The following is a 12,004-nucleotide window of genomic DNA, read 5'->3' on the forward strand; positions in this document are numbered from 1 at the left end:
TCAGGAAAACATCCCATTACCTCCTAACCATGAGGAAACCATGACAACTACCCAGTCAGGAAAACATCCCATTACCTCCTAACCATGAGGAAACCATGACAACTACCCAGTCAGGAAAACATCCCATTACCTCCTAACCATGAGGAAACCATGACAACTACCCAGTCAGGAAAACATCCCATTACCTCCTAACCATGAGGAAACCATGACAACTACCCAGTCAGGAAAACATCCCATTACCTCCTAACCATGAGGAAACCATGACAACTACCCAGTCAGGAAAACATCCCATTACCTCCTAACCATGAGGAAACCATGACAACTACCCAGTCAGGAAAACATCCCATTACCTCCTAACCATGAGGAAACCATGACAACTACCCAGTCAGGAAAACATCCCATTACCTCCTAACCATGAGGAAACCATGACAACTACCCAGTCAGGAAAACATCCTCTAACCATGAGGAAACCATGACATCTACCAGTCAGGAAAACATCCCATTACCTTCTAACCATGAGGAAACCATGACATCTACCAGTCAGGAAAACATCCCATTACCTTCTAACCATGAGGAAACCATGACATCTACCCAGTCAGGAAAACATCCTCTAACCATGAGGAAACCATGACATCTACCAGTCAGGAAAACATCCTCTAACCATGAGGAAACCATGACATCTACCAGTCAGGAAAACATCCTCTAACCATGAGGAAGCCACGACATCTACCCAGTCAGGAAAACATCCTCTAACCATGAGGAAACCATGACAACTACCCAGTCAGGAAAACATCCCCTAACCATGAGGAAACCATGACAACTACCCAGTCAGGAAAACATCCTCTAACCATGAGGAAACCATGACATCTACCCAGTCAGGAAAACATCCCCTAACCATGAGGAAACCATGACAACTACCCAGTCAGGAAAACATCCCATTACCTTCTATTTGGTTCTGAAACTAAAGTGTAGTGCTGGTTGTTTCTGCCCATGTGATCTACCTAGTCAGAAAAACATCCCCAGCCCTAACCATGAGGAAGCCATGACATCTACCCAGTCAGGAAAACATCCTCTAACCATGAGGAAACCATGACATCTACCCAGTCAGGAAAACATCCTCTAACCATGAGGAAACCATGACATCTACCCAGTCAGGAAAACATCCCCTAACCATGAGGAAACCACGACATCTACCCAGTCAGGAAAACATCCCCTAACCATGAGGAAACCATGACATCTACCCAGTCAGGAAAACATCCCCTAACCATGATATCTACCCAGTCAGGAAAACATCCCCTAACCATGAGGAAACCATGACATCTACCCAGTCAGAAAAACATCCTCTAACCATGAGGAAACCATGGCATCTACCCAGTCAGGAAAACATCCTCTAACCATGAGGAAGCCATGACATCTACCCAGTCAGGAAAACATCCTCTAACCAGGAGGAAACCATGACAACTACCCAGTCAGGAAAACATCCTCTAACCATGAGGAAACCATGACAACTACCCAGTCAGGAAAACATCCTCTAACCATGAGGAAACCATGACAACTACCCAGTCAGGAAAACATCCCCTAACCATGATATCTACCCAGTCAGGAAAACATCCCCTAACCATGAGGAAACCATGACATCTACCCAGTCAGAAAAACATCCTCTAACCATGAGGAAACCATGGCATCTACCCAGTCAGGAAAACATCCCCAGCCCTAACCATGAGGAAGCCATGACATCTACCCAGTCAGGAAAACATCCTCTAACCATGAGGAAACCATGACATCTACCCAGTCAGGAAAACATCCCCTAACCATGACATCTACCCAGTCAGGAAAACATCCTCTAACCATGAGGAAGCCATGACATCTACCCAGTCAGGAAAACATCCTCTAACCATGAGGAAACCATGACATCTACCCAGTCAGGAAAACATCCTCTAACCATGAGGAAACCATGACATCTACCCAGTCAGGAAAACATCCTCTAACCATGAGGAAACCATGACAACTACCCAGTCAGGAAAACATCCTCTAACCATGAGGAAGCCATGACATCTACCCAGTCAGGAAAACATCCTCTAACCATGAGGAAACCATGACAACTACCCAGTCAGGAAAACATCCTCTAACCATGAGAACTACCCAGTCAGGAAAACATCCCCTAACCATGAGGAAGCCATGACATCTACGCAGTCAGGAAAACATCCTCTAACCATGAGGAAACCATGACAACTACCCAGTCAGGAAAACATCCTCTAACCATGAGGAAGCCATGACATCTACCCAGTCAGGAAAACATCCTCTAACCATGAGGAAACCATGACATCTACCCAGTCAGGAAAACATCCCCTAACCATGACAACTACCCAGTCAGGAAAACATCCCCTAACCATGAGGAAACCACGACATCTACCCAGTCAGGAAAACATCCTCTAACCATGAGGAAACCATGACATCTACCCAGTCAGGAAAACATCCCCTAACCATGACAACTACCCAGTCAGGAAAACATCCCCTAACCATGAGGAAACCATGACATCTACCCAGTCAGGAAAACATCCCCTAACCATGAGGAAACCACGACATCTACCCAGTCAGGAAAACATCCCCTAACCATGAGAACTACCCAGTCAGGAAAACATCCCCTAACCATGAGGAAACCACGACATCTACCCAGTCAGGAAAACATCCCCTAACCATGAGGAAACCATGACAACTACCCAGTCAGGAAAACATCCCCTAACCATGAGGAAACCATGACATCTACCCAGTCAGGAAAACATCCCCTAACCATGAGGAAACCATGACAACTACCCAGTCAGGAAAACATCCCCAGCCCTAACCATGAGGAAACCATGACATCTACCCAGTCAGGAAAACATCCTCTAACCATGAGGAAACCATGACATCTACCCAGTCAGGAAAACATCCTCTAACCATGACATCTACCCAGTCAGGAAAACATCCTCTAACCATGAGGAAACCACGACATCTACCCAGTCAGGAAAACATCCTCTAACCATGACATCTACCCGGTCAGGAAAACATCCCCTAACCATGAGGAAAACATGACATCTACCCAGTCAGGAAAACATCCCCTAACCATGAGGAAACCACGACAACTACCCAGTCAGGAAAACATCCTCTAACCATGACATCTACCCAGTCAGGAAAACATCCTCTAACCATGAGGAAACCATGACATCTACCCAGTCAGGAAAACATCCCCTAACCATGAGATCTACCCAGTCAGGAAAACATCCCCTAACCATGAGGAAACCACGACATCTACCCAGTCAGGAAAACATCCCCTAACCATGAGGAAACCACGACAACTATCCAATCAGGAAAACATCCCCTAACCATGACATCTACCCAGTCAGGAAAACATCCTCTAACCATGACATCTACCCAGTCAGGAAAACATCCCCAGCCCTAACCACGACATCTACCCAGTCAGGAAAACATCCCCTAACCATGAGGAAACCATGATATCTACCCAGTCAGGAAAACATCCTCTAACCATGACATCTACCCAGTCAGGAAAACATCCTCTAACCACGACATCTACCCAGTCAGGAAAACATGCCCTAAGCATGACATCTACCCAGTCAGGAAAACATCCCCTAACCATGAGGAAACCATGACATCTACCCAGTCAGGAAAACATCCCCTAACCATGACATCTACCCAGTCAGGAAAACATCCCCTAACCATGAGGAAACCATGACATCTACCCAGTCAGGAAAACATCCCCTAACCATGAGGAAACCATGACATCTACCCAGTCAGGAAAACATCCTCTAACCATGACATCTACCCAGTCAGGAAAACATCCTCTAACCATGAGGAAGCCATGACATCTACCCAGTCAGGAAAACATCCTCTAACCATGAGGAAGCCACGACATCTACCCAGTCAGGAAAACATCCCCTAACCATGAGGAAACCATGACATCTAACCAGTCAGGAAAACATCCCCTAACCATGAGGAAACCACGACATCTACCCAGTCAGGAAAACATCCTCTAACCATGACATCTACCCAGTCAGGAAAACATCCCCTAACCATGAGAACTACCCAGTCAGGAAAACATCCCCTAACCATGAGGAAACCACGACATCTACCCAGTCAGGAAAACATCCTCTAACCATGAGGAAACCATGACAACTACCCAGTCAGGAAAACATCCCCAGCCCTAACCATGACAACTACCCAGTCAGGAAAACATCCCCAGCCCTAACCATGAGGAAACCACGACATCTACCCAGTCAGGAAAACATCCTCTAACCATGAGGAAACATACATTAACATCCTCTCCAACCCAGGCCTCAGAGGGAAAGCAATATATATTTGAAGTGTGTACATTATGGAGAGGAGGTGGGGTTGTGTGTACCTATATACATTTCTGGAGGGGATTTTAATGGTGTGGACATTCCTCAAGTACACAGTGGCACAGTTTAACATTGGAGGGTCATAGAACTGACCGCCCCGAAACTGTCGACCCACACGCTATACACACACACACACACGCTATACACACACACTACACACACACACACACACACACACACACACACACACACACACTCACACACAGACACACACACACAGACACACACACACACACTCACACACAGACACACACTCACACACAGACACACACACACACACACTCACACACACACACACTCACACACGCTACACACGCTACACACACACACACACACACACTTCCTTTTAAGTCCCTCTCGTTGTTGGGTCTGCAGGTCGTTAGTCAACGTAATTACTTCCTCAAACATTTAATGTAGACTAAGTGAAAACAGGACTAAACCCCAGGACACAGTCCCATCAATCCATCTTGTCAGTGTGGTTTCTGTTGACTGGTGATGACATGTGACTGTGGCCTATGAATTACATTTGACATGCCATGTAGTTTTAGAAAATGTTTGACTTACTTTTGAATGCTGGGTACATGGGTACGGTGTTAGTGATGAGGACTGCATCAAATTTGCCGTCTTGGGTCGGAGCCAGCTCTAAAGATGAAACAATAAATGGTGGAAATCAGTGTTTTATTTTAGTTATCTTTATTTAACTAGGCAAGTCAGTTAAGAACAAATTCTTATTTTCAATGACGGCCTAGGAACAGTGGCTGTTCAGGGGCAGAACGACAGATTTGTACCTTGTCAGCTCCGGGGTTTGAACTTGCAACCTTCCGGTTACTAGTCCAAAAAGAAGCAACCACTAGGCTACCCTGCCGCCCCAAAATGTGCCGCCCCAAAATGTTAATGTACAGTACAATTTAGATTGTTTCATGTATTGTTACTGCGTTGTAAACTATAGTTCAGTTGTGGCTAAAAGTTTTGAGAATGACACAAATATTAATTTCCACAAAGTTTTCTGCTTCAGTGTCTTTAGATATTTTTGTCAGATGTTACTATGGATACTGACGTATAATTACAAGCTTTTCATACGTGTCAAAAAGGCTTTTATTGACAATTACATGAAGTTGATGCAAAGAGTCAATATTTGCAGTGTTGACCCTTCTTTTTCAAGACCTCTGCAATCCGCCCTGGCATCCTGTCAATTAACTTCTGGGCCACATCCTGACTGATGGCAGCCCATTCTTCCATAATCAATGCTTGGAGTTTGTCAGAATTTGTGGGGTTTTGTTTGTCTACCCGCCTCTTGAGGATTGACCACAAGTTCTCAATGGGATTAAGGTCTGGGGAGTTTCCTGGCCATGGACCCAAAATATCGATGTTTTGTTCCCCGAGCCACTTAGTTATCACTTTTGCCTTATGGCAAGGTGCTCCATCGTGCTGGAAAAGGCATTGTTCGTCACCAAACTGTTCCTGGATAGTTGGGAGAAGATGCTCTCAGAAGATGTGTTGGTACCATTCTTTATTCATGGCTGTGTTCTTAGGCAAAATTGTGAGTGAGCCCACTCCCTTGGCTGAGAAGCAACCCCACACATGAATGGTCTCAGGATGCTTTGCTGTTGGCAAGACACAGGACTGATGGTAGCGCTTACCTTGTCTTCTCCGGACAAGCTTTTATCCATATGCCCCAAACAATCGGAAAGGGGATTCATCAGAGAAAATGACTTTACCCCAGTCCTCAGCAGTCCAATCCCTGTACCTTTTGCAGAATATCAGTCTATCCCTGATGTTTTTCCTGGAGAGAAGTGGCTTCTTTGCTGCCCTTCTTGACACCAGGCCATCCTCCAAAAGTCTTCGCCTCACTGTGCGTGCAAATGCACTCACACCTGCCTGCTGCCATTCCTGAGCAAGCTCTGTACTGGTGGTGCCCCGATCCCGCAGCTGAATCAACTTTAGGAGATAGTCCTGGCGCTTGCTTTCTTGGGCGCCCTGAAGCCTTCTTCACAACAATTCAACCGCTCTCCTTAAAGTTCTTGATGATCCGATAAATGGTTGATTTAGGTGCAATCTTAATGGCAGCAATATCCTTGCCTGTGAAGCCCTTTTTGTGCAAAGCAATGATGACGGAACGTGTTTCCTTGCAGATAACCATGGTTGACAGAGGAAGAACAATGATTCCAAGCACCACCCTCCTTTTGAAGCTTCCAGTCTGTTATTCAAACTCAATCAGCATGACAGAGTGATCTCCAGCCTTGTCCTCGTCAACACTCACACCTGTGTTAACGAGAGAATAACTGACATGATGTCAGCTGGTCCTTTTGTGGCAGGGCTGAAATGCAGTGGAAATGTTTTTTGGGGGATTCAGTTAATTTGCATGGCAAAGAGGGACTTTGCAATCCATCTGATCACTCTTCATAACATTCTGGAGTATATGCAAATTGCCATCATACAAACTGAGGCAGCAGACTTTATGAAAACTTATATTTGTGTCAATCTCAAAACTTTTGGCCACGACTGTACATGAACCGGTTGCATCAGCTGGGAGTTCCAAAGGTGGTCTTGAATGCTAAGTCGAATGTGGTGTTAGAACCAGGCGCACGTCAAGCTGGTGCAACCAGCCGCTGGTCAACCATAGGGGATCTGACAGGAGAGAACATGGAGGACGTACGTGGAGGGTAGAGGAAGGCGAAGGAGATCTGTTTGTCCGCCTTGTAGTTGGAGCAGGATTGGCTGAAGCCCGGAGGGATACGGATGTCAGGTCTGACACAGTTAGTCAGATGCTCTGGTAGAGGGGTTACTTCTACCTGGAAAACACAATCACAACGTTAGACCACTGTAGACTGTAGTCAACATTAAACCACTGTAGACTGTAGTCAACGTTAGACCAATGTAGACTGTAGTCACTGACAATACGCTAGATCAGGTCTCTCTAACCCTGTTCCTGGAGAGAAACCCTCCTGTAGGTTTTAACTCCAACCCTGTTCCTGGAGAGATACCCTCCTGTAGGTTTTAACTACAACCCTGTTCCTAGAGAGATCACCTCCTGCTCTCCAGGAACAGGGTTGGAGTTAAAACCTACAGGAGGGTATATATCCAGGAACAGGGTTGGAGTGAAAACCTACAGGAGGTTATCTCTCCAGGAACCGGGTTGGAGTGAAAACCTACAGGAGGTTATCTCTCCAGGAAGGGGGTTGGAGTGAAAACCTATAGGAGGTTATCTCTCCTGGAACAGGGTTTGGAGTTAAAACCTACAGGAGGTTATCTCTCCTGGAACAGGGTTGGAGTGAAAACCTATAGGAGGTTATCTCTCCTGGAACAGGGTTTGGAGTGAAAACCTATAGGAGGTTATCTCTCCTGGAACAGGGTTTGGAGTTAAAACCTACAGGAGGTTATCTCTCCTGGAACAGGGTTTGGAGTTAAAACCTATAGGAGGTTATCTCTCCTGGAACAGGGTTTGGAGTGAAAACCTATAGGAGGTTATCTCTCCTGGAACAGGGTTGAAGAGCCCTGCTTTAGAGACTATAAATTAGACAACTGTTCAAATTAGCAGTCAACATAAAGTATTGACGAGGTATGTACCAGTCCATGTTGAAATGAGCAGTCAACATAAAGTATTGACGAGGTATGTACCAGTCCATGTTGAAATGAGTAGTCAACATAAAGTATTGACGAGGTATGTACCAGTCCATGTTGAAATGAGTAGTCAGTATAAAGTATTGACGAGGTATGTACCAGTCCATGTTGAAATGAGTAGTCAACATAAAGTATTGACGAGGTATGTACCAGTCCATGTTGAAATGAGTAGTCAACATAAAGTATTGACGAGGTATGTACCAGTCCATGTTGAAATGAGTAGTCAACATAAAGTATTGACGAGGTATGTACCAGTCCATGTTGACATGAGTAGTCAACATAAAGTATTGACGAGGTATGTACCAGTCCATGTTGAAATGAGCAGTCAACATAAAGTATTGACGAGGTATGTACCAGTCCATGTTGAAATGAGTAGTCAACATAAAGTATTGACGAGGTATGTACCAGTCCATGGGTTTATCTTGAGAGGATTATTGAAGGAGCTGTTTTCCCTTGTCAAACATCAGTTATAAACACAGTAAATAGCATATAGCTGATATCAAAATAAACCAGGCAGGAAACATGTAGGCTGTGTCCTGTTTGACATACCTGTTTGGAGACTGTGTAGAATGCTGTGTCCTGTTTGACATACCTGCTTGGAGACTGTGTAGAATGCTGTGTCCTGTTTGACATACCTGTTTGGAGACTGTGTAGAATGCTGTGTCCTGTTTGACATACCTGTTTGGAGACTGTGTAGAATTCTGTGTCCTGTTTGACATACCTGTTTGGAGACTGTGTAGAATGCTGTGTCCTGTTTGACATACCTGCTTGGAGACTGTGTAGAATGCTGTGTCCTGTTTGACATACCTGTTTGGAGACTGTGTAGAATGCTGTGTCCTGTTTGACATACCTGTTTGGAGACTGTGTAGAATGCTGTGTCCTGTTTGACATACCTGTTTGGAGACTGTGTAGAATGCTGTGTCCTGTTTGACATACCTGTTTGGAGACTGTGTAGAATGCTGTGTCCTGTTTGACATACCTGTTTGGAGACTGTGTAGAATGCTGTGTCCTGTTTGACATACCTGTTTGGAGACTGTGTAGGATGCTGTGTCCTGTTTGACATACCTGTTTGGAGACTGTGTAGGATGTCCACAGGGGCATAGACAGTGATTCACTGTACCCACTGATATAGTCACTGTGGTGTAGAATGCTGTATTTAGTACGGAACAGAACTGCCGGGCGACCATGAGGGAGGTTCTTGCTGTCTGGAAGAGAAGACCATCATCCTAAAAGCTGGTAACAAGACTCTGGAGAGGATATTCAATAGTGATATGAGAAATAGGACATAATACAACCCTTTACTGACACGTCTATGTAATAAAATGTTAATAACAACATTGTTGGCGGCCGTAATTAGTGTTATTACACAGGTATTAGCATTACTACTACTCAGTCATAAGACCAACGATGTGGACCAGAGAGAGAGACGTACCATCGACAGCTTGCCTCAGTCTCTGATTAAGCTCTTCCACTTTGTTCTGTAAGAGACAGAGCCACAGTGACTCCAGGTTATAGCCTCTTACAACGGGGACTTTCAATGCTCTCTGCCCCCTATTTTTTGAACGCAACTGCAAAAGATTGAAGGTGAAAATCTCTTGCAAAAACATCTATAATCTCTGCAGAAGCAAGAGGACTTCACAGACAGAAATAAGAAGAAGAGGGAATCAAACAAACAAGCATGAGAATGTGTAACAGTAGCTATGGATTACAGAGACAACAGTCAGTGGCAGACACAGAAACCAGTTTAGACACTTAAAATACACAACATGTAGTAATGCCCAGTGCTACAGATATCAGTCAGGTCATAGGTCAAACACACACGCTATACAGATCAATATAACAACATGTAGTCTATTTCTTGAGATGCAGAAATCATTCGGATTTACTTTATTGAAGCAAATATCAAGTTGATATAAAAACCAAAAGCTTCAATATCAGTCTGTCTACGGCTGTGAAAGCCATAAAAATACAATCTCATTCTAGTTCTGTGGTGGGAGCCATAGAGATACATACAGTTTCTACAGTATCTATCTCTACAGTTTCTACAGTTTCTACAGTATCTATCTCTACAGTTTCTACAGTTTCTACAGTATCTATCTCTACAGTTTCTACAGTTTCTACAGTATCTATCTCTACAGTATCTAGCTCTACAGTTTCTACAGTATCTAGCTCTACAGTTTCTACAGTATCTATCTCTACAGTTTCTACAGTATCTATCTCTACAGTGAAACAGTATCTATCTCTACAGTTTCTATCTCTACAGTTTCTATCTCTACAGTTTCTAACTCTACAGTTTATACAGCATCAATATCTATAGTGAAACAGTATCAATCTCTATAGTGCTACAGTATCTATCTCTATAGTGCTACAGTATCTATCTCTATCTCTATAGTGATACATTATCTATCTCTACAGTATCTATCTCTATAGTGATACAGTATCTATCTCTATCTCTATAGTGATACAGTATCTATCTCTATAGTGCTACAGTATCTATCTCTACAGTGATACAGTATCTATCTCTATAGTGATACAGTATCTATCTCTACAGTATCTATCTCTATAGTGATACAGTATCTAGCTCTACAGTATCTATCTCTATAGTATATATCTCTACAGTATCTATCTCTACAGTAATACAGTATCTATCTCTATAGTGATACAGTATCTATCTCTACAGTATCTATCTCTACAGTATCTATCTCTATAGTGATACAGTATCTATCTCTACAGTATCTATCTCTATAGTGATACAGTATATATCTCTACAGTGATACAGTATCTTTCTCTACAGTGGTACAGTATCTATCTCTATAGTGATACAGTATCTATCTCTACAGTGATACAGTATCTAACTCTACAGTATCTATCTCTACAGTGATACAGTATCTATCTCTACAGTGATACAGTATCTATCTCTACAGTGATACAGTATCTATCTCTACAGTGATACAGTATATATCTCTACAGTCTCTATCTCTATAATGCTACAGTATCTATCTCTACAGTGATACAATATCTATCTCTACAGTATCTATCTCTACAGTGATACAGTATCTATCTCTATGGCTATAAGAGCTATGCTGTTCTGTAGCTGACCTTGTCATCACAGCTGCAGCCTAAATCATCGGTCAGAGTAATGATGGGACCTGAGATGGTGGGTTTAGACACCTCCTCTGGCACGGTGGGCTTGTGGACCGGGCTCTTCAACAGGTGGTTCAGACTGCCATGAGTCCCGTTGTTAGGGGCAGGGTTCAGGCCAAGCAGGTCTATCCCATGAAAATGGACAATAAAGTATTGTATTGTTACGATTACAGTAAAAGATCTCAAGTCAATGCAACACAACTTCACTGTCCATAACGTATGAGTATGGGCTGATGAGTGCTACTGTATGCCTCCCTCAAGTAAAAAACAATAATGAAGATGCCTTACCACACATGACATTGTAAAGTTCAATGTTTTCAAAAACGGGCACTTTGGTCTTGAATTTAAACATAGGTCCATATCCAAAGAAAATGGTCTAAAGAACAGGAACAGGATGAAGGTCATGATTAATCATTTATGGCAACGAGAACACTTCAATCAAGATGAGGATAAAAACTAACATACCTGCATGCTGTTTATCTTGTTGTCATAACCGTGATCTCCTGCAAAACCACATTTCCCAGGGTGCCTCTTTCCTCCTTCTGGAGACTTCCTGTAACAGACAGCATGATGCAAAAAAAAATAAAAAAATAAATCCAACATCAGACAATTGATGGTTTTAATAATATTAACTATCTACAATTCCTCACCGGGATGAAGACTATATGCAGCCTAAATAAACATTCAAGGACACTGTGTCTGATTTTCATAACTTTTTGATTTGATTCAAAGCAGACCACACAGATACAGCCCTACATACACAGTAACACACTGAAATCCTTATAAACCCAAGTGTAAAGGATTCAGTTTTTTCCAAGGCCGACCCGACACCACCACATTTCCCT

General features: G+C 43.4%; 1 protein-coding gene across 2 annotated transcripts in view; it reads right to left on the reverse strand.

Annotated features, from left to right (window-relative positions):
- enpp2 (ectonucleotide pyrophosphatase/phosphodiesterase 2) overlaps positions 1-12,004 on the reverse strand; it is a 44,715-nt gene that overhangs the window by 7,599 nt on the left and 25,112 nt on the right. The window contains exons 16-22 of one of the 2 annotated variants that reach the window (XM_036935449.1): positions 11,625-11,712; positions 11,448-11,535; positions 11,115-11,284; positions 9,448-9,583; positions 9,081-9,220; positions 7,051-7,186; positions 4,959-5,036 (exon numbers count right to left, since the gene is read on the reverse strand). In XM_036935449.1, coding sequence (XP_036791344.1) covers positions 4,959-5,036; positions 7,051-7,186; positions 9,081-9,220; positions 9,448-9,583; positions 11,115-11,284; positions 11,448-11,535; positions 11,625-11,712 — 836 coding nt within the window. The remainder of the gene's footprint in view (positions 1-4,958; positions 5,037-7,050; positions 7,187-9,080; positions 9,221-9,447; positions 9,584-11,114; positions 11,285-11,447; positions 11,536-11,624; positions 11,713-12,004) is intronic. The other variant, XM_036935456.1, reaches the window with a different exon arrangement.

The sequence above is a fragment of the Oncorhynchus mykiss genome, chromosome 2 (assembly GCF_013265735.2).
Source record: "Oncorhynchus mykiss isolate Arlee chromosome 2, USDA_OmykA_1.1, whole genome shotgun sequence".
In the NCBI taxonomy this organism is placed as follows: domain Eukaryota; kingdom Metazoa; phylum Chordata; class Actinopteri; order Salmoniformes; family Salmonidae; genus Oncorhynchus; species Oncorhynchus mykiss.